This window comes from Lutra lutra, chromosome 15 (genome assembly GCF_902655055.1).
Source record: "Lutra lutra chromosome 15, mLutLut1.2, whole genome shotgun sequence".
Classification (NCBI taxonomy): domain Eukaryota; kingdom Metazoa; phylum Chordata; class Mammalia; order Carnivora; family Mustelidae; genus Lutra; species Lutra lutra.
Genome location: NC_062292.1, coordinates 69,215,998 through 69,235,953, shown reverse-complemented (window position 1 = coordinate 69,235,953; position 19,956 = coordinate 69,215,998). Strand labels below are relative to the sequence as shown.

At 60.3% G+C, this 19,956-nt stretch overlaps 1 protein-coding gene across 2 annotated transcripts; it reads right to left on the bottom strand.

The window, feature by feature from the left end:
- Window positions 1-12,375: 12,375 nt before the first annotated feature.
- UBE2Q1 (ubiquitin conjugating enzyme E2 Q1) lies at window positions 12,376-19,720 on the bottom strand. 2 transcript variants are annotated; one of them, XM_047705171.1, is made up of 13 exons: window positions 19,205-19,720; window positions 16,972-17,076; window positions 16,546-16,590; window positions 16,091-16,141; window positions 14,687-14,827; window positions 14,415-14,499; window positions 14,138-14,198; window positions 13,941-14,031; window positions 13,774-13,832; window positions 13,643-13,691; window positions 13,460-13,555; window positions 13,247-13,313; window positions 12,376-12,861 (listed from the first exon to the last, which is right to left on the bottom strand). In XM_047705171.1, exons 1-13 carry the CDS (start codon window positions 19,529-19,531, stop codon window positions 12,830-12,832), a joined length of 1,209 nt encoding a protein of 402 aa, XP_047561127.1. In that variant the 5' UTR covers window positions 19,532-19,720; the 3' UTR covers window positions 12,376-12,829. The 2 variants fall into 2 exon arrangements, with proteins under 2 accessions (XP_047561127.1, XP_047561126.1); XM_047705170.1 differs by having other exon boundaries at window positions 16,546-16,650; window positions 19,205-19,717.
- Between the last annotated feature and the right edge of the window lie 236 nt (window positions 19,721-19,956).

Sequence of the window (19,956 nt, the reverse complement as noted above, 5' to 3'; positions counted from 1 at the left end):
AAAATTTTTTCTGTGTTTATTTTGAACCATATCAGACAGTGTTATAGCTTTTGTTTCAACTGTCAAATATAATTCAGAAAACTTGAAGTAAGGAAAGCGTATTGTATTTACCCATATTTTCCCCTATCATGTTCTTTCTTATTTCCTGATGTTTCAAGGTTCCTTCTTTTATCATTTCCTCTTTGTTTAGAGAACTTCCTTTGTCCTTTTTCTTTAGGGTAGGTCTGCTGGTGACAAATTCTTAGTTTTCTTTCATTTGAGAATGCCTTAATTTCCCCTTCATTCCTGAAGGATATTTTTACTAGGCATACAAATCTTTTCTTTCAGCACTTGAGAAATAGTATGCCACTTTCTTTTGGCCTCCATGGTTTCTCATGAGAAATCTACTGTCATTCAAATAATTTTTCTTATATAGGGTGTCTTTTTTCTCTGTGCACTTTCAAGATATTTTCTTGGTCCTCGGATTTTACAAATTTAATGATGATGTGTCTTGGCATGGATTTCTTTGAATTTATGCTGCACTGGGTTCCCACAGCTTTCTGAATGTGTAGGTTTTAAAAATCTTTCTGCTGTTCAGATTATAAAATTCTGCTGTTCTCTCTTCTATTCACTCGTTATTTCCTGTCCCCTCAAATCTATTGTTGAGTTTATGTACTTTTTAAAAATATCAGTTATTGTATTTTTAAATTCTTTTTTTTTTTAAAGATTTTTATTTATTTATTTGACAGAGAGAAATCACAAGTAGGCAGAGAGGCAGGCAGAGAGAGAGGAGGAAGCAGGCTCCCTGCTGAGCAGAGAGCCCGATGCGGGGCTCGATCCCAGGACCCTGAGATCATGATCTGAGCCGAAGGCAGCGGCTTAACCCACTGAGCCACCCAGGCGCCCGTATTTTTAAATTCTAATTTCCCCACTTTTTTATACCTTTGTTTTGCTGAGACTTTCTGTTTCTTTCCTGATGGTTTTTATTTTTTCATTTAAGAGTATTTGTAATTGTTGAATTATTTTATCATGGCTGCTTTAAAATGTTGTCGGGGGCATCTGGGTGATTCAAGTGGGTTAAGCATCTGACTCTTGATTTTGTCTCAGGTCATGACCTCAGGGTCATGGGATCGAGCCCATGTTGGGTTCCACCCCCAGTGAGGAGTCAGCTTGGGTTCTCTCCTTCCTCCTCTGCCCCTCCCCCACCATAATAAATAAATAAATAAATAAATAAATAAATAAATGAAAAGTTTTCTGCCATGTGAGGTTTCCCCATTTCCAGTCCTTTAGCTGGAGAGAACAGATTTTTGTTGGGGCTTTCTTTGGCCTGTGCCTGTTGGTGCTTGTGGGTTTTTCGATTCTAAGGCTAGGATATAGGTGGTGAGAAGAAAACCAACAGAATTCATCACCATGTTGTCCCTTGATTGCAAGGTCACAGTTGTCTTATGTTTGATTTATATTTATTTATTTATTAACGATTTTATTTATTTGACAGACAGAGATCACAAGTAGGCAGAGAAGCAGGCAGTGAGAGTGAGGAGGAAGCAGGTTCCCCGCTGAGCAGAAAGCCTGATGCGAGGCTTGATCCCGGGACCCCGAGATCATGACCCAAGCAGAAAGCAGGGGCGTAACCCACTGCGACACCCAGGCGCCCCTGATTTATATTTAATAAACAGGTTTTTAGCAGATGGAATGGAAAAAGGTCCATTTGCACCCTCTTCCCAGAGTAGAAGTGCTAAGAATGGTTTTTACATTAATGGTTGGGGGAAATTTTTTCAAAAGAATATTGTTTTATGACACATGAAAATTATATGAAATTCAGATTTCAATGTCTACAAATAAAGTTTTATTGGAAAACAGTCTCACCCATTTACACACTGACTCCTCTGCTGATCAGGAGCAGAGCTGAGTCGGGCAGTGGAGACCATATGTTTGCAAAGCCTCAAATATTTATTCTCGTTCTTTACCAAAACATATTTCGGCCTCTGGATTAAGATCTAGATTGTGTTTTAAAAACAAGGAAAAAGAAAAACAAAGCAACATAAAAGCTCCTGAAAATTGATGAGAAGCGGAAACAACCTGATGGAGGGGTGGGTAGGAGCTGGGAATAGGCATTTCTTAGAGCAGGAGGTGTGAGAGCTGCGGGCACGTCCGCAGGTGGCCAAGCGGTCCTTCCCCTCCGCTGGCCTCCGAGGGAGAGGCTAGTTCTGACCACATCACGGTCCTGAATTTTCTCCACCCTCTTCCCCAAAGCTGCTGGTTTGCAGGGCTTGCCCACCTGGCGGGGCTGTCAGCCGAAGGTTCGAGGCTGAAACATTTGGACCTAATGCTTCTCACGGAGGGGTCGCAAAGTGCTGTATGCTTCCGGTCGACCTCCAGAATCCTAAGATGGTGGTTTTTTGACAATTTTGTGAAGTTTTATTATTGATTTTTGTTAACAATTTTGTTATCAATTGAAATGCTTTTGTAATAAAATTGTAGAGAAGAGAAAAGTGAAATGAAAGGGTCAGCTTCCGTGGGCAGCGTGCACACTGGGGGGCGTGCAGGTCAGCACGGGGGAGGAAGTACCAGGCGAGGACTCGAGTCTCAAAGGGAAGGGTAGGAGTTTTCAGACTGAAAGCAGCTGGCAAGTACCCAAGATAATAAATGGTAAAATGAAAAGCTACGCCAAGGCATAGTATGGAAATACCTACTGTACAATGTTGGCTACAGCCTCAGATAATCCACACGAATGGGTACAGGATTGGGGCGTATCACTGAATTTTGCCCAACCTAATGTCCAAACCCAAACTGTTCTTAAATTACTAAAATTAAATAAAGGTAAAATTAGGACTTGATCAGAAAGGTAGGGTCTCAAAGAATGTGTGATCCACATACTGGTTCTCAAAAAGTGATCGAGGGTCGTGTCCAATAACAAGAACCAGGAAGCCCCGAAGTGAGGGGTCAGGGAGCCGGAGGGGCCAGCAGCCGCCCCACGGCCGGGGAAGTGTGGAGCGCTCAGGGGGCACCCAGTGCTGGACGGAGCGGGCTGGGGTGGGACGCCGGGGTGGTGTCTGCACAGAGAAAAGTGGATGGATCGGGGACGTGCTGCCCAAGATCGCAGGAAACCCAAGCGGGCGGAGGAAGAAAGAAAGTTCCTGGGGAAGTCTGCGCCAGAACAGAAATGATCAGGCTGCCTGGGGGCCTCAGATGGCTGAGCATACGCCGTCGGCTCAGGTCATGATCCCGGGGTCCTGGAATGGAGCCCCGTGTTGGGATCCCTGCTCAGCGGGGAGCCTGCTTCTCCCTCTGCCCCGCCCACCTGCTCCTGCTCTCTCTCTCTCAAATAAATAAATAAATAAAATCTTTAAAAAAAAGCCGTAAGGACAACTTTATAAATATTACAACTTTCTTATTTTCATGACAGGCAGTGACTCAGCGGCAGCAGACTTTTCCGTAGTCCCGTCACAATGGGGGCGCTGGAAGGTCTGGCAGGGACAGGCCACTGGATCCAGCAGGCCCACGGATGACACCAGCACTGCGGCAGCACGAAGCACGCGAGGCCAGTGGGTCGCCTGAAGTTTGCTCTGCTTGGAGGACCCAGAACCATCGCCGCAGGGATGTGGTCGCCAGCTACGCGCGGGCGGTTTTGACTGCACACAGAAGGCTGTGTGTCCGCCGCCTGTCTGGCCGTCCCGCTCTGTGGCCCCAGGCGGATTCTGGGGGATGTTCTGCCCTGGGGGTGTGTGTACTCAGGACCCATCCACTGGATTCAAAGCCGCCCCGAAGAATGGAGTTGGGACGGCGCGGAAGCAGGAAGACCCGTGACCCTGACGGGGGGCCTGCACCTGCTGTGTCAGCCCTGGGGCTCTTCCCCATGTCTGCGGGGTTTGCCTCCTCTCTTCATTCAGGTCTGTGTTCTGCTGTCACCCCCATGCCCCCCGGGGTGCCCCCGGTTCCCTCTCTCTGCCTTGAGTTTCTCCATCACCCTGTGGTCCCCCGACATCGTGCTGTGCGTGACAGCATGTGCCTCGCCATGTCTGGGACGCACACGTGCAGAGTGACTTTAAGTGTGGGCTCCCCGGGGACAAGCGAGGCCTGTGTCTGGCATCTCACGCATGCGGAGCCCTTCCCTGGCTGACAGGGAGAGAGAGGTTGAGGGTCGCCACTGGAAATAGGAAACTTCCCCAGGGATGTGCCGGGCAGGAGGCATGTGCTGTCCCCGAGGGCAGATAGGCCTGTAGAGTGGGCAGCGCTGTCCTGGGCCTGGTGGTCCGGGGACTTGGAGGCTGCAGGGGGCTGCCGCCGTGCTTGGTGTCACCTTTGGCTGTGCCCCTGCCCAGGCTGACGGGAGGGTATGTTCCTGGGCTGTGTCAGGATGGGGTGGACCCCCTGCTGCCCTAGAGCCTTCTGGCCGCTGACCTTGCTGTCCTGCGTCTTCTTCTGCACGGTTCAGACTCCCCAGTGTCTCTGGGGCAGGGCTCTCCCTCCGAACACTTGACCGGTCAAGAGGCTGTGGGCGGCTGTGGGGAGCCCGGGGCCTGAGCATCACTGGGCGTCCACGGCGGCAGAATGGAATCCAAGTGGGCCAGGGCGGCAGCGGGCAGGGGGGGGGTTTGCTGGTGTTGGAAGCTCCCAGGGCCACCTCGTGTGAGGAGAGCCCCTGAGTTCTGGGTCTTGTTCGGGTCCATGTGCTGTGCTGGTTGGATGATAATTATGTTGATTTTTTTCCTGAAACTTAATTTCACAAACTGTTAAAATGGGATTGTTATATTTATGTCTTAAGCCATTAGGGAATAATAATTAGACCCAAACTGGATTTAAGTGTTTCTGAATTAATAATTTCTAGCTCAGAATCATGGCTGTGAATGGGTTCCGAGGCCGGTATCTGGAAGGGTCGTAGGAGATTAATGTTCTTGGCTGGAGGCGGCCAGCTTGGGCTGCCGTCCCTGCTGGGCTGCCGTCGAGGCTCTGAGTGGGCGGGCGCGGGACTGGCTCTGGGGCTCGCTGGCGGGCAGAGGCGCTTGGCGGGCGTGGAGGCCTCCCCCTGCCAGCCCCGCCCCACCGGCTTTGCTGCCTGGACGTGTTTGGGGACAGCAGCGGGTGTCCATCGGCGAGTCCCCTGGCCAGCCCCCAGCCTGAGGGAGCCCGTCAGCTCTCGGACCAGGACTGACCCCACAGCCTGCATCCACGTGTAAAGCGTCTACGGCTGTCCTGCCCCACACAGACGCTAGCCAAGCTAAATCCACACATCAGCTCAGGTGGGCTTTCTGCTATAGGAGAGGAAACCCGGCTCAGAGGATGGAGAATTTGCCCCAGGTCATGTCTCATCCCTCCCTGCGCTCTGTGTCTGCAGAGCCCAGCACGCCCCACACTGTCCGGGGCTGTGGGGCGCCCTCAGCGATCAAGGTAATTGTTAGAGGACAGGACTCCTAGTCTCGAGATGCTTGTGCTCTCGTGGGAAGAGCCATGCAGTAAACCAGTAAATAAATAAGAAAATGTCGGATAGCAAGTATTAGCCAGAATTAAGAGGAGGTGATGTGATGGGGAAGCGGTCACTTCTCTAGACGACTCCTAGGACAGCATATGTGAGAAGTGACATCTCTGTGGAGGTCTGGACAATAGGTCAGAGTCAGTTCTGTGGAGAGCAGGGGAAGAACATTCCAGAACATTCCAGACAGGTGGAGCACCTACAGAGGCCCCAGTGTGGGGCACAGCAGGGGCAGGGGAGGGCGGGCACAGAGGACGTCTGTGGAAGGAGGATCAGATCACAGGGGCCTTGGTGAGTCCCAGCAGAGACTTTGGGTTTTATGTGTAAGCAGGGTGGGGATGGTCGGAGGCTGTCAATCCGGGGAGTAGTGGGATCTGAGTTTGGTGTGTCTGTGGGGGGACGCGGTGGGAGCCCGTGGCGGTTCTGGGGCAGCAGGGAAGTGTCCAGATGCTGTTGCCTGGCCCGGGTCGGGGAGGGCGCCGGCTGGTACTGGGGGGATGTGCTGGGCAGAGAGAAGCACCAGAGCCCCTGGTTGGCTTGCCGGCGGCCACGATGTATGGAGCAGAGGGGGAAGCTGCCCCGTGGCGGACGCACTGCCTGGTGCGGGGGGCCCCTCCATGCTCCAGTGCTGTCCCGGAGACGGCCGGGGCCGGGTCCCTGCAACGTGGGCTGGCGGGTACTGACTGCACGGGAGATCCGGCATGCGGTGGGTTCGAGGAGAGAGGACCAGGTGGGGAGCGTCCATGGGGGGAGAAGGAAAGTAAGTGTCTAGGGCTTCGTGGCGGGATCGTGGAGGGATTGTGGCGGGATCGTGGCAGCAGATGGATTTGCAGGTTTAACCAGGGCTGGGGTTTTTGGTCCAGAGCAGGGGAGAAGACACACGGCTCAGGGGAGGCCAGGGGCGTCAGCGGCAGGGCTCCAGCCTGGCCTCCAGCATGACCCTCTTCCTCCCTCTGAGGGGCCGGCGCGCCTCCCAGGCCAAGCATTCCTGGACTAACGTGGCTGCCAGTCCTAGGGGGGGCCCCCTGGCAGCGGCCGCCCTCCCCACCTCCCCATTTCTTGGCCTTTCTTGGGTTGGCTCAGGACACTGACAAGAAAGGGGACGTGGGAGTGGGAGGCCCCAGAGGGAGCCCAGAGGGAGCTCAGCCCTAGCCCTGCGGTGGTGCTGCCGGTGCCGTCTCCAGAGCTACTTGGAGTGAGTCCACGTACAAACCAATGAAACACCACCGTGCAGAGCAATACGTTTTTTTGTTCTAGGTTTTGGAGAGAGCTTTTGGTCAAGGACTCCCCAGACCACCGGTGAGATTCTGAGCTGCCCCCTGTTCCCAGGACACGTCTTTCCAGCTCCTGCTCTCCCTGGCCCAGCACCCTTCCGGCTGGTGCCACGTTGACCCCTCCGTGTAGGACGGGTCTGTCCTCTTAGGAGACTTTCTCCATTACAGAAAACCCACCCGGCCAAGCATCTGCATGCAGTGGGGGTCTGCAGGTTGCCGGATGGAAGGACCAGTTTCACCACCTGCGCTCTCCTACCGCTGAGGGTGGGGCCGGAGCCTGGCGGGGGCAAGGGTGCGGCGGTCACACGATGGCCCAGGCGCCTCCAGGACTCGGGCGTCTGCTCTCCAGCTTGCACACGGCTCACTCCTAACGCTCCCGTGACTTCGGGGAGCCTGTGACGTGGAGGACAGCCTTCTGCATGGTTCCTGTGGATGAGGTTCTCAAAGGTGCAGTGAGGACAGCAGGACAAAGGCCACAGCACATGTGGCTCAGTCCCTGGCAAGTGGGGCAGGGACGGTACTGGGGTGGGAGTGTTCCGGAAGTCCTTGGTCAGACCTGGGCTGTGAGGCTGGGATGCACGGAGACTTAACCCGTCTGTTCCCTGTTCTGCCCGGGGCCAGTCTGGGACGCCCCCGCAGCAGAGCCCCAGGGGAGATTTGGCCGGTGCTTAGCCCTGGGGGCAGTGACTGGGGCTGAGCCCTGTGTCCTGGGTCACGGAACATGTACACCCGCATCCTTCGGAAACCCACAGGTCATGGTGGCCGGCTCAGAGTCCCCCTGTGTCTCGTTTCTGCCCGGCACACCCTTCCCACCCTCCCGGCCCTGTGCCCCCAGCATGGCAGTCACCAAGGGCCCTTGTCCCTCTATCTGCTGGCCTGGCCCTCCTGCTCCCAGTGACTGTCCTGCTGTGTTCGACCCCCTCTCCATTGCCTGCTCTCCCCCAGAGGCTCCTTCCTTGTGCTGTTCCTGATGCTTCCGAGCCCTGAGCTGGTCACCATCTGCAGTGTTGATGGGGAGGTGGGGCTGTTCATGTCCAGCATTGTCCCCCAGACCCCCTTCTTCTGGGCTACTCACACCACCGAAGCATGGGCTCCGGGTCTTCTCATGGGGCCTTCCTGGGTGAGCCTGGTGACAACAGGGGCCAGTCCCTGGCTGTGGCCTCGGCTCGGTTCCTTGGGGCAGATGTGCAGCACCAGCTCTGGGCGGCCTCCAGAGACGGATGGACATGGGATGTGGTGCAGAGGGTGAGGCCCGTGGCCTTTGTGCCCCCCGCAGACTCTGCACGGGGCCCCGGGGGCACCATGTAGCCCTACCTGGCCGACCCCACAGCAGGGTGCCGTCTGGGGGATGTCAGCCGGCCTGGGACAGGAGCATGCCTGGCAGGGCTGGGGCCTGGGCATGCAGCCTGGACTCAGAACCGCTCCTCTCTGCTCCCTCCTTCCGACTCTGCCTTCTCGGCAGTGGACGCTCTCAAGATCCCGCCGCTTAGCGCTCCAGGAAGGGAGAAGCTGCTCGGCCGGGCCCTGCCTTCTGGCTCTCCAGTAGAGGGTGCTGTGACCACCCTGGGGGCAGCACTGTCCTCTCCTCCCTCCTTTCCTTGGCCAGGTGCTGGGTACTGGACCGGGTGGGTGCCTGTGGTCATTCTCAGCGACTTTGGTCGGTGGGCTCCCCTCCCTGCACGGTTCCTGTGCAGGCTGGATGGACGACTTCTGAGCCAACACCCCCCCGACTCAGCCTATCGTGCTGGAGAAAGGAGGTGAACCTCCACCCTTCTGAGACTTGATGGGCTTCAGCAGGACAGCCAGGGGATGGCAGAGGGGCAGCGAGGGGCAGCAGGGGACAGCAGAGGGGAGAGCAGGGGACAGCTAAGGGACAGCAGGGGCAGTTGAGAGACAGCAGAGGACAGCAGGGGGCAGCAGAGGACAGCCGAGAGCAGCAGGGGACAGTAGAGGGACAGTAGAGGGGCAGCAGAGGGCAGCAGGGGATAGCAGAGGACAGCCAACGGGCAGCAGGGGGCAGCCAAGGGGCAGCCAAGGGGCAGTAGGGGAAGTTGGGGGCAGCAGGGGACGGTAGGGGGCAGCAGAGGCCTCAGGGTGCCTCTCAGTGTCTCTTCTTCCCCCCAGTTTTTGGAGCTGCCCCTTGCATATTTGCTTTGTGCCCGGGGGCCCAGGTGCTGCCTGAAGTCTGCGGTCTGTGGTACAGAGTGGGGAGCACAGCACCCCCCACTTCCGCCAGAGCCGCTCCGCTTTCCTGTCACGTACGTTGAGTTTTGCTCAGTTTCCCTGGGAAAGGAATCCATTATGGAAGAAACCTAGGATCTGGAAACCACTGATGGACATGGGCTTTCCTGACCAGCTGCTTCTTCAGTTCCGAACACCTGCGGGGCGTTTTCACGTCCTTGAGAGGGTGTGGCCTCTCCTCTGCTCCGCCTTTTGTCTGGGGTGGGTTTCGGTGGGGTGGGAAAGGCTGAGAGAGTGTGGGGAGGTGGGGGAGCAAGGAGGGCAGGGGGGAGGGCACACAGGAAGAGGGTAAGGCCCCTCCCCAAAGCACCAAGGCAAGGGCCAGGGTCCCGGCAGCAGGGTGCCCCCCAGAGGTCCTCTTGGGTCACTGCACGCAGAGGGCCCCAGAGGCCTAGCATGGGGAGTGCCCGGCTGCGGCCAGGGCCCAGGAGCTCTGACCAGGCGCCTGACTGCTGGGTGGGGGCATGGAGGAGCCCCAGGCCCTGAACAGCAGCTCCCAGACAGGCCGAGGGGCCAGGGTGCCTGCCCCAGGCCGGGGGTGCTCAGCTCTGGTGTGGATATTGAGGGGCTCTGAGAGGTCAGGCAGACTGACAATTTCCCCCCTCAGGCAGGAGGACAGCGAGATTCAGAAAAGTGACAGGAGCTTACAGCTGGGGACGGGCCTGAGGGCCGACTCTGTGGGCCTGGTTCCGTGCATTCAAGAGGCCCCGCGTTTGGGGCCACGCGGCGGGACCGAGCAAGGGAAGGCCTCAAAGCAGAGCGCCTGGCCCCGCTCCCCACACAGAGGAGCAGCTCGCTCCGGGCCTCTCTGCTTTCCAGCCTCCAGCAGGGGCGCTCAGCACCGAGCTGAGGAGCACAGTCCGGGGCCCCAGACGGCCCCCCCAGGTGGTGTGCAGTCCCAGATCCCTGCCAGGACTGCAGGCGCAAGAGTGAGGCCTCCTGGGATCGGCTCCTCCTGCTCTCCCCTTCCACACCGGCAACACAGACATCTGGGGTCAGCCCGCCTGGGGAGCCCGCCGCGACCAGCACAGACTTGCCGGTCCGCCGCTGCCCCCCTCTCTCCCCCGCGGCCTCTCCTTGGGCCACCCAGCTTTCCCGCTGTGCTGTGCAGACACTTGGGGTTCCCGCTGGGTTACCCCTCACATCATGGTGTTTGGACCTTGGAAATAACTGCCCGTATCTAAGGTCGTCGGTCCATCCGGCCCTGGGCGCTCTGGGGCAGGTCACCTGGGCCCAAGGGCACACCTTGACCTGGAGATCCCCCTAGAGAAAAGCTGAGGTCATGGGGAGGGGGGGAGGGGGGGCGGGGGCGGGGCTTCCTTCCCACTGAGACTCACTCTCTTCAAGTCACACATCCTGACGGTCAGCACGCCCCTTCTCAATCCCATTCTGTGTCCCTTGTCCTTAAGCACAGTGCGCTCTTGAGTCCTTGGGGTGAGAAGGCCACCAGTGCCAGGATTGCTTTGACCCCCTTTTGGCCTTGACCCCCAGCTCAGCACTCAGGAGCGGTCTCCCAGCGTCTCAGTTTCCCCGCTCAGCCTGAGCGCCCGTGCCACACCCGGGAAGCTTCCGTGAGGTCGGAGTCGGAGGTAGCTTGTGGGTCTTCCCCACGTCTCTTCTGGGTGCCCCCAGAGCACGACGAGAAGTTGCCCTGAGATTCCAGAGAACGGAGGGGCCCGCGTTTGGTTTTCCAGGTGAGAACCAGGAGCCTTGCAACGAGCTGTCACCTTGGTGAATGAACAACGGCAGGTTTCAGGGGCTGGGGTGTCGCTCCTGTGTAGCCGCCCTCCCAGACCCGCTGTGGTGGGTCAGAAGCTGCCGCCCCCCGAGAACCCCGCCTTGAGGTGCCATGCGGCGACCTGGGGAGCGCGGTTCATCTCTCCTTGTCTTCCTAGTGGAGAGAACATTGATTCAGGGTGTTACGAAGCTTCTTGTGCTTAGGAACATCGTTACAATCCCTCGTGCAGGTCGTCATGGAGGGGAGTGTTAAGTCTGATGGGAAAGGTGGAGGGTTCTCTCCCGCTCGGTGCTCCACTCCCGGGAGCGGGTGCCTCCCTTCACGCCAGTGGACACGGACCCCACTGGTCCTTCAGTTGTCGTCGGGGGGCCGCCGGCTGGCTCTGTCCGTGGAGGGTGTGACTCTGGGTCTCGGGTCGTGAGCTCAAACCCCTCATTGGGTGTGATGAGTTAAATAAATAAATCTAAAAAAAAATTGTATTAGAGCCAAACTATTTAAATAATTTTATTTGTTTCATCCTTTGGTAGATGAGAAAATACATTACAAAATACATTGTACAGAGAACAGCTCACAGTACACATTACTAAGAACACCAACTACATCCCAGCCAGGGCTGGTGTAAGTTCAGAACAAAGCCACAGAGGCCTCAAGACCCAGATTCCAGCTCTACGGAGTGTTTCCCTGGGGCCCCTCTTGATCTCGGCCTCCATGGGCATTAGCACCTGTGGCAGGTGGGTGTGGGCAGAGCAGGAGAAGCACGGGGCAGAGCTGGCAGCCTCTCCCTGCGCCCAAAGCAGCGACACTTAGGGTCTCCAAGGGAACGGGAGTTGGGGGGAATGGCCAGGGTCTCCGATAAAGCAGGACAGTGTTGGCGTCCCGCAGGTCCGTGGTCCTCAGCCCGGGCTCCCCCACACCAGCCAACACCGGCCTTGCCCGGCCCACCCCCCAGCCTGCGGGCAGATAGCCCAGGGGCAGGCTCACGGGCTGGGTGGCAGGCAGTGTCCCCCACAGGTCCGCACAGCACCGCACGGCCTCCCCAACCCCCTCTCCTCTGACCAGCAGTTCCCAGAGCCGGGGTGAGGCCCCAGGGGCCCAGAATGAGCCCCTGGAAGCTAACCTTCCCAGCAGGACCCACCTCAGGCCAGCAGTTTCAAAGAACCCCCAATTCTCCGGGCCAGACAACCCGCTTCGGAGTTCTGCCCGTCTTCCTGTGTGAGCCTGACGGAGCGAGAGGTCCGAGCATTCACTCTGGGCCAAGACAGGCCCGTCCGAGGCAGGGGAGCCGGGGAGCACCACACCCCCCACCCCTCCATTCGTTTTGAAGCAATTCTCTGAAGCGGCCTCTCCAGACTCCGTCCTCACTTTCTCTCTTAGGAATTTGGAACCTCTGTGACTAGTAGGAAAAGTCGTCGTGAGCATCAAGCATCAGTGCAGCCTGCCCTGTCGTGGCTCAGTGGGCAGCCTCTGCGTTCCGAGGGGGCAAGTGCTGGTCGCTCCAAGGGGGCCTCCGGGAGAAACCGGGGGGCAAGCCAGGCAAGCCTCCGCAGCAAACCGCAGCCTCTCCTCCAGCCGCCGGGCCCTGCCCCTGCCCCACCGCCCAGACAGCGGGGGCGGGGGGGGGGTGTGGGGGGCGGGAGGTAGAAGAAAAAGAAAGATGAGTCAAGACCAGCATCTTCAAATTAACAAACTGTAATTGTTTTCCCAAAGATACATTTTTTTCATACACATCCATCATACACTGTAACCAAAAAAAGCAGTGTACATGAAATAAGAGAAAATAAATTAAAAATCCATAGCATAGGTAAGGAGGCTCTAGTCTGGAGCACGGCTGAGTTTCCAGCAATAGAAGGAGGCTCGAAAGTCTCTTTTAGAAGAATGCCTGCGAGCAGGGGTTCCAGCCAGGTGGTCGTTGGTCTGTCAGTCAGTCTGGAGTACTTGGAACAGGTCTGTGTCTGCTGTTTTCCTTAGCGTTTAGAATAGCCATCATTGTCCTGCATTAGGGCAGAGCTATCACGTCCAGGAAAAACGAGGGAGGGAACCACAGAGGCGGCGTGAGATCCGAATACAGCATTCAAAGGGAATTGGTCCAGTGGTGCCTGGGGAGGAGGGAGGGACGGTTCTCCGGGTTTAGCCATCTTCCTTCGGGGGTGTGTACCAGCCTGCAGAGAAAAACCAGGGGACAGTCACCGGGCGTAGGCCCGAGCCTGCCCTCCCAGCCCTGTCCCCGAGGGCACCTCCAGGGTCATGGGTGAGAAGATCCCAGCAAGGGTTCCCAGTGTGGGGACTGGGAACCTGCCCGCTGTGAGAGGACACCACGACACGAGCTTTCTGGAAAGGCGGTCGGGCGGAGGGCGGCACCAAGCCCCGCCAAGGACGGGCAGGTGCTGCTCCTCTGGGAACGCAGGGAGTGGAAGTTAGCACCGCCAGCCCCTCTCGGGAGGACAGGGCAGGCGCCGTGCTCGCAGAGTAAAGGCGCAGGAGCCAAAGACGGGGTTCTTGCTCTCTGGCAGGAGGGGACGACCCGAGGCCCTGGCCGCGTCTCACCGTTCTTCTCGTGGATCTGCACCAGGGACTTGTAGGACTGCTGTGCTCTCGTCAGGCTGTACTGGGACTGGGAAAGGAAGCCACCATCAACGCAGCGGGCCAGAGACCCCGGCCCCTGACCTGGCGCCCCCTGCTCCCAGGCCTGCTCGGCAGGGCGCCAGCCAGAGGCCTCACCCCGCGGTCCAGTCCCACGCGAGCGGCTCAGCTCCTCACCTTGTTGGCTCCGAACTGCACGCGCGCCTTTCCCTTCACCAGCGTGGCGCAGATCTGCATGATCACGGACTCGATGGAGTAGGCGCTGCTCCAGCCCTGGGGACGGGTGGGGGGGAACGGGTCAGGAGGTTTTCCAGAGGTACCGGCGGGTGCAGGCCCAGCCCGGCCAGGACCCTGGCTCACCTGCTTGGTGAGGAGCTCCATGCAGATGGCACCTCCGCCCAGCACGTACCTGCAGACGAGCGTGCGTCAGGCGGCTGCAGCCGGCCGCAGCCCCGCACGCCGTGCCCCCGCACCCCTGCCGAACCACTCACCCTCCGGAGAGGACGGGAGACACAACCCTGACAAACGGCGGGTCGAAGGGGAAGTTATCCTGTGAGCGAGACGGAGACGCTGTCAGGGGGCGGCGTGCCCCTGGGCCTGCCCGCCCGAGGCGAGGACGGCGCGCGGCCGACGGACGGGCTGCCAAGGAAAGTCTTACTTTGAAGGAAAAGTTGAGGAGAATGAAGTCCGCTCCTTCCTTCTCTTTGAGGATCTGGAGATCGTTGTGCAAAGCGCTGTCCTGGTCGACTCTGGGAAGCAAGAAGTGTGGGCTCAGACGCCGGGCCCCGCCCGGGAGCCCCGACACGGCTCTGTCCCCCCTAGGCCACTGCTCGCCCGCTGCCCGGCGGCACTCACTTGAGGAGTTTCACGTTCCAGTCGTACAGACTGTCATTCACGAGTTCGACTGCATAGTTTCCTGGGAAGAGAGAAGACCACGGGCGTCGTCAGGAAGGCCAGACGCAGCCCCCTCCCAGGCCAACAGAACGGAGATCCGAGGCTCCAGGTCCACCCCAGGTGGACACGCACATGACCTAAGCTGTGGACCTGAGGCGCCAGATTCGTGGCCCGAAAAGCTCCCGTAGCCCCCGCGTACCCCAGCACTTCTCGGGGGCCCTCTGTGACACGCACTCACCGCCTTTGAAACTCTGTGACCGGTATATATCCCTGAGCTCCTTCATGAGCCGGTCAGTGGCCTGCACCGAGCCAGACACCGCGCCCTGCACGGGAGAGCACGCGCTGGAGACGCGCCCGCAGCACGGCCCTGCACGGGGCCGGGCGCAGACCCACCACAGTCCGCCCGGAGGAAGTGTCTGCTCCCCAGACAGACGTGCCCGGGCCTCCCCCGCCACCCCCCAGCCAGCACCCAGCAGCCCCCCGCCCCCCTCTCCCGGGGAAGGCACGTACGTTTAAGTAATCTTGCCTCTGGTTCTTCTTAATCTTCTCCAGTATGGCCAAGTTTTCCTTTCCGATGCCGTCATCTTCGGATTTCTTGCCCTCGGCTGGCTCCTCCTCCTTCATCTCATAGTGATCCAGGTCCTCCGTGTCCTGGAGCGGTGTGGGGCAGGGCGGTAGAAAGGAAAAGAACAGGCACAAGTTGTGCAAGCGGCCGCCGTTCTCCCTGTCCTGTCCTGAGCCACGGGAGAGGGAACAGCAGTGCGTCCATCCAGCTGGGGACGGCCGCGCCCCTCCACGGCTGGAGCGGGTCCCGGCCCTACTCCCTCCTGGATCTGAAGGTCTCGGGCGGCAGAACCACACAAGGAGCCAGGGAGGCAGGCAGAGACTCAGCCGTCTTGCCCCCAGAAGGACCCTGCTGCAGCTGTCCTGAAACCCTCCCTCGGCAGCGACAGTTCCTCCGTGAGTCCTAGAATGACTCTGCGGGGCGCTGTGACTTGAAGCTCACATCTCACCGGGGCTCCCGGGAGTTCTCAGGGCTGCGGCTCCAGCCGAGATCGGGTCAGAAGTTTCCCGCCCGCCCTGCGGGTTCGAGGGCTGGGCCAGGCTGCTGACATGGTAACGAGGGAGGGGGTGAGGTCAACAACGGAACGAGCCCCTCGCCCCGCTCCGGGTGGGGAGACGCACAGGCTGCCAGCCTTGCGCAGAAGCTGCGACCCCAAGGCCACGGAGCGAGCAGCTCACCCAGCAGGACGCGGTGACCACCAGCCCGTCGTCGCCCCAGCGGCCGCCTCCCCAGAATGCCCGCCGCATGCCGGGTGCTGTCCTTGGCGCCGTGCTCTGACTTGGCCACTTCTCCCCGTCCCCACACCACTGCGCGGTCGTCAGCCCCCCTGCCCAGACCAGATGGCCGCGGCCAGGGAGGCTCCCCAGCGCCCACGGTGACAGCGGAGCTACGACCCGATGCTCCACGGGCCCCAAGGCTCAGGCGAGGGCCCGTGACTGCAGAGACCGGGTTGGGGGGTTCTGCACTTGCCACCCACCGCGCAGCGCACCCCACGTACAGCAGCGGGGCCCACGCAGGAGCCACTGCGGCCCCGGCCCACGGGCGAGAAAGCCTCAGCCCAGGGAGCCACGGCGAAGCTCCCTAACAGGACACAGATGCGTGGGGTCCCACGGCAAGGCCCCGAAGCCGTCCTGCTGACCCCGTGGCTCAAAGGCGCGGAGGATGGGGGCAGGCCTGTTTCCTCCAACACTGGCTGCTCCTCCGGGTCCCTAAGTCTGTCCTTAGTCCTCCCCAGTCTAGACTGCAGCGCCATCAACCGTGGGTGCCACCCAACCGTGGGTGCCACCGTGGGTGCCAGGACTGCCCACTGCAAGGACTGCCCACCGCTGCCTCCCCGGGGCCGCCCCTACCTCAGGCATCTCCTCATCTTCATCTTCAGAAGACAAGTCCTCCTGCGTGCACTGTGGGGGCAGGGGGAGGGCAGCAGTCAGAGCCCCGGGTCTGGCGTTGGGGTGCCTGCCCACACACCCCACCCTCTCCACCAGCCAGGTCAGAAAGGAAGCCGCAGCCTAAGGGGCTGCTGAGAACCCCTCCTTTTGCCTCTAGACCGAGGCCATGCTGTCGGTTCTCAGCGAGGGGCCTGGGTCCCCAATGGCTACCCACTGCTGCCCCTTCCTCTCAACATGAAGACACCGCCCGTGGGTAAGCGTGACAGGCAAGGCCACTAGTGCCTCACCGGGAGCACCAAGAGTCACGACCTAGTACGTGTCTGGAGGGGCTGGGAGGGGAGAGCCCCGGGGCAGGTGTGCGTCACTGGGTGGGTGCTCACGGGGCGCTGTCCGAGGGGCCACCCCGTGCCGCTCACCTGCTCCGCCGGCAGGGGCTGGTCCAGCATCTCCACGTCTGGGTGCTGAGGGAGATTGTAGAGCTTACACAGGTCGGAGATGATCCTCTTCAGGTGCTGCAGCAGCTGGGGTCGCGACCGTGCGGATGGGGTCAAACGCCTGTCCCCGCCCGCTCCGCACAGGGCGCACGTGAGCTCCTAACTGGCTCCCCACCCCCGCGGTACCTAGTTCTCTGAATCCTGGGGAGCAGGTGGCTGTGGGGGGCCTTCACGGGACCCGTGCCGGGTTGGGAGCAAGGCTCTCCCTCCAGCTCCGGAGAGCACCTCTCCTGAGGAGTCTGTCCCCAGGTATGCCCTTTCCAGGTCTGTCTCCCTGTCACACAGCATCTCCGTAACAGGGGCCTCCCGGCAAGAAAGAGCCCCCCGCCCGGCACCCTGGCCTCTCACCAGAGTATTCCCTTTCTTTATGTCCACCAGCCTCTCCAAGACAGCGGCCAAGTTCGGGTCATCGGACTCCACTGACCAGATGGGGGGCACAGCAGGGTAGGACTCCTGAGGGGAGAGAGCAGCGACAGTGGTCAAGACGGGAGACCTCGGGAAGGGCTACATTTTGCCTGCCTCCTCCCCACAACATTCCTAGTCCCTCTGCTCCTCCTGCCCCCAACAGAAGTTCGGTATCTAACTGAACACCCTCCCAACCAACCCCAGACCAGAAGTCATCCCCGAGGCTTTTCTCTCTTCTCAGGAGCAGGCGTCTGAGACAGCGCAGCCACGCTGCCCACAGTGGGGGGGGGGGCTCCTCTCTATAGCGCCACTGGGGCCGGGCTCTCCCACTCCCCGCACAAAGCCCTCCAGCCCTGCCGCTCCTCAAATCCCATGGTCCGTTCAGGAAACGGTCCCCTCATCACAGCCACACTAATGTGGAAAAAAGCGAAGGTTCCAGATCACTTTCGCTTTAGCTGGGGAAAGAGACACGCAAACTAGATTGCGGCTCCAGAACCTAGAAGGAAGAAGCAGGAAGACTCTGAGCACCCGGGTCAGCCCAGCAGACGCCCTGGAAGGCCAGTTCTCCCCATCGCTCCCTTGGGAGCCTGCCACCCTCTCCGCCCAGCGTAGGCTGCAGGGCTCCGCTCCGCGGGCTGGAGGAAGCCTGTGCTGCGAGCATTCCCGGCATTCCTGAGCTGCGGTGCCAAATGCAGCCTGACCAGACTCCCGCTCTGCCCAGACCCAGGGGCCCAGGTCAGGCTGAGTCTCCCTTGCAGGGGCCACGGGGAGTCTGCTGGAGAACCTCCTCATGGAGCTTCCTTCCAAGCACAAAGCCAGGCGATGGCCTCTGGCCGCTAGAAGGGGGCAAACCTACTCTCCAGGAGCTGAAGTCCAATATAGGAAGAGAAGTCAGCTCCTGGGGCTTCCACCCACATCAGGGAAACCTACCCACTTTCTACTGGGGGACTTAGCCCCGTCACGGCGCTAACCCTCGATGCTAGAAAAACCGATCACAAAAAAGGTGATCAAGTCTTCACCCAGTCCTTGAATCTCAACTTTTTAGTGCAAAAAAAGTGGAGGAAGGAAGAAATGGGACACACGTTTTGGTGGGTCACCATCTAACCCAGGCCAAGGCTTGCCATACACCTTGACCTGGTTTGATGGAGCGAAAAGAATAGAAAAGAAGAACCACGTAAATTGCAATCACACCCCCAGGTACCCAGATCACTCCAATCTGCAGTCAGCATGCCTGCCCCATGGCTCCCTAGCGCCCCTGGCAGGGAGAACGCTATCATGGCAGGTAAGATCAGCCAGTATCAACCCATGTGGAGCAGTGAGAAACCTCCCCAGGTTATCCCTCGCTGACCCTCCTCCAGGGGCATCTGAGGGTGCACAGGCAGGGGACACGTAGGGTGTCTCCTAGATGAGCAAGCCTAGCACGGCATGATGTTCACTAGAGAGAAAAGGGGCCGTTACTGCTCAGAACCAAGAGGATGGTCCTCCCACCTCATCACCAGGAAAGGCAACCACCCGGGGCAACTGGAGATACCCCGGGGCACAGAAGCGGAGTGGCAGATCTGCCACCAGCTGGGGCAAGAGGAGGAGAGTTAAAGGTTACACTGGAATGGAAGGGGAACCAAAGGGGGGGGGAAAAAAAAGAATCCACGACCTGCGGATCTCCACTTGGTCATATTCAGGGAGCAAAGGGGGTTTCCTGAGAGGTGCCCAGGCAGGGATCCCACAGGTGGCAACGGCCTAAGTCAAAGGTAGGAGCGACCGGGGGCATCCCTGAATCGTGCGGGACTCCAGGCCAGGGAGGTCCCTGCGGCTGAGCTCAGGGCAAAGGCCTGGAGCCCCGCGATGACAGCAGGGGAAGAAAGGGGCCTTCGCAGGCGGAAAGGCAAAGTCGCGAGGGCCCAGATCACGACCCTCGGGATGCGGGTGAGCGGAAGGGGCCAGTCGAGGCGCCATATGTCGGGGCGCCCCTCGCCACCCAGGGTCCGTGGCCGACTCCGGGCGCACGGCACAAGCTCCAGCGGCGGCAGCAAGTGGAGCCCGCGGGGACCGGCCGAGCCCCGAGACGGGGTCGGGGGGAGGCCTGGGCCTCCCGGGTCCTCGGAGAGCACGAAGCTGTGCGGGGTGGTCCCGAGTCCCTGACAAGGGGCCCCGCACGGGCGCGCCGAGGGGTCCTCACCGTGATGTTGCAGTGGATGCGGACGGGATCCCCGGGCACCGGCCCCCGCGGGGGCAGATGCGGTCCGGGCGCGGCCCCCGCCCCGGCCCCTCCAGCCCCGGCCAGCAGGAACTCGCAGCTCAGCTCGTCCAGGCAGGCGCTGGCAATGCGGAAGCGCTCGTGGCCGCGGTGGAAGATGGACTCGAGCAGCTTCAGCTCCCGCCTCAGGCAGGGCCCCGGCCCCGGGCCCCCCCCCGGGCCGCCCCCGGCCCCCGGCGCCGCCCCCTGGCCCCCCAGCTGCTGCCCCGGCCCCGGCTGCTGCTGCCCCTGCGGCTGCGGCTGCTGCATCCTCCGCTCCGCTCCGCTCCGGGGCCGGCGGGCCGGGAGCCTCCGGCCTCCGCTCGGGCTCCGCCGCCGCCGCCGCCGCCGCCGCCGCCGCCGCGGTCCGCACTTCCTGATCCCCCCTTCGCCAAGATGGCGCCGCCGCCGCCTCCGGGACGGGGCCCCCCCGCTCGCCGGCCCCCAGCCGCCGGAAGCCGCGCGCCCCTCCCCCTCCGCTTCGGCGGCCCGCCCCGCCCCTCACGTGACCGCGCGGCGCCGGCCTTCCTCACGTGACCTCTCCCTCTCGCCCGCCCCTTGGCGCTCGCCCGCAGCCCTCCGCACGTGATCCAGGGGCTTCGGGCCCGGCGCTTTCGGGGCCTGGGCGCGTGCTTACGCACGTCGTGCGCGCGCGCTCCCGTCGGCCCTGCCGGCGCTCCCCTGTCACGTGTCCG

Excerpts from the sequence above, each read along its gene's own strand:
- UBE2Q1 (XM_047705170.1), bottom strand. The coding sequence starts at position 19,531 with ATGCAGCAGCCGCAGCCGCAGGGGCAGCAGCAGCCGGGGCCGGGGCAG. Across the intron at positions 16,651-16,971 it reads TAAAGAAAGGGAATACTCTG|CTGCTGCAGCACCTGAAGAG; the intron begins GTGAGAGGCCAG and ends TCGCGACCCCAG. Across the intron at positions 14,500-14,686 it reads AGAGGCAAGATTACTTAAAC|GGCGCGGTGTCTGGCTCGGT; the intron begins GTACGTGCCTTC and ends TCTCCCGTGCAG.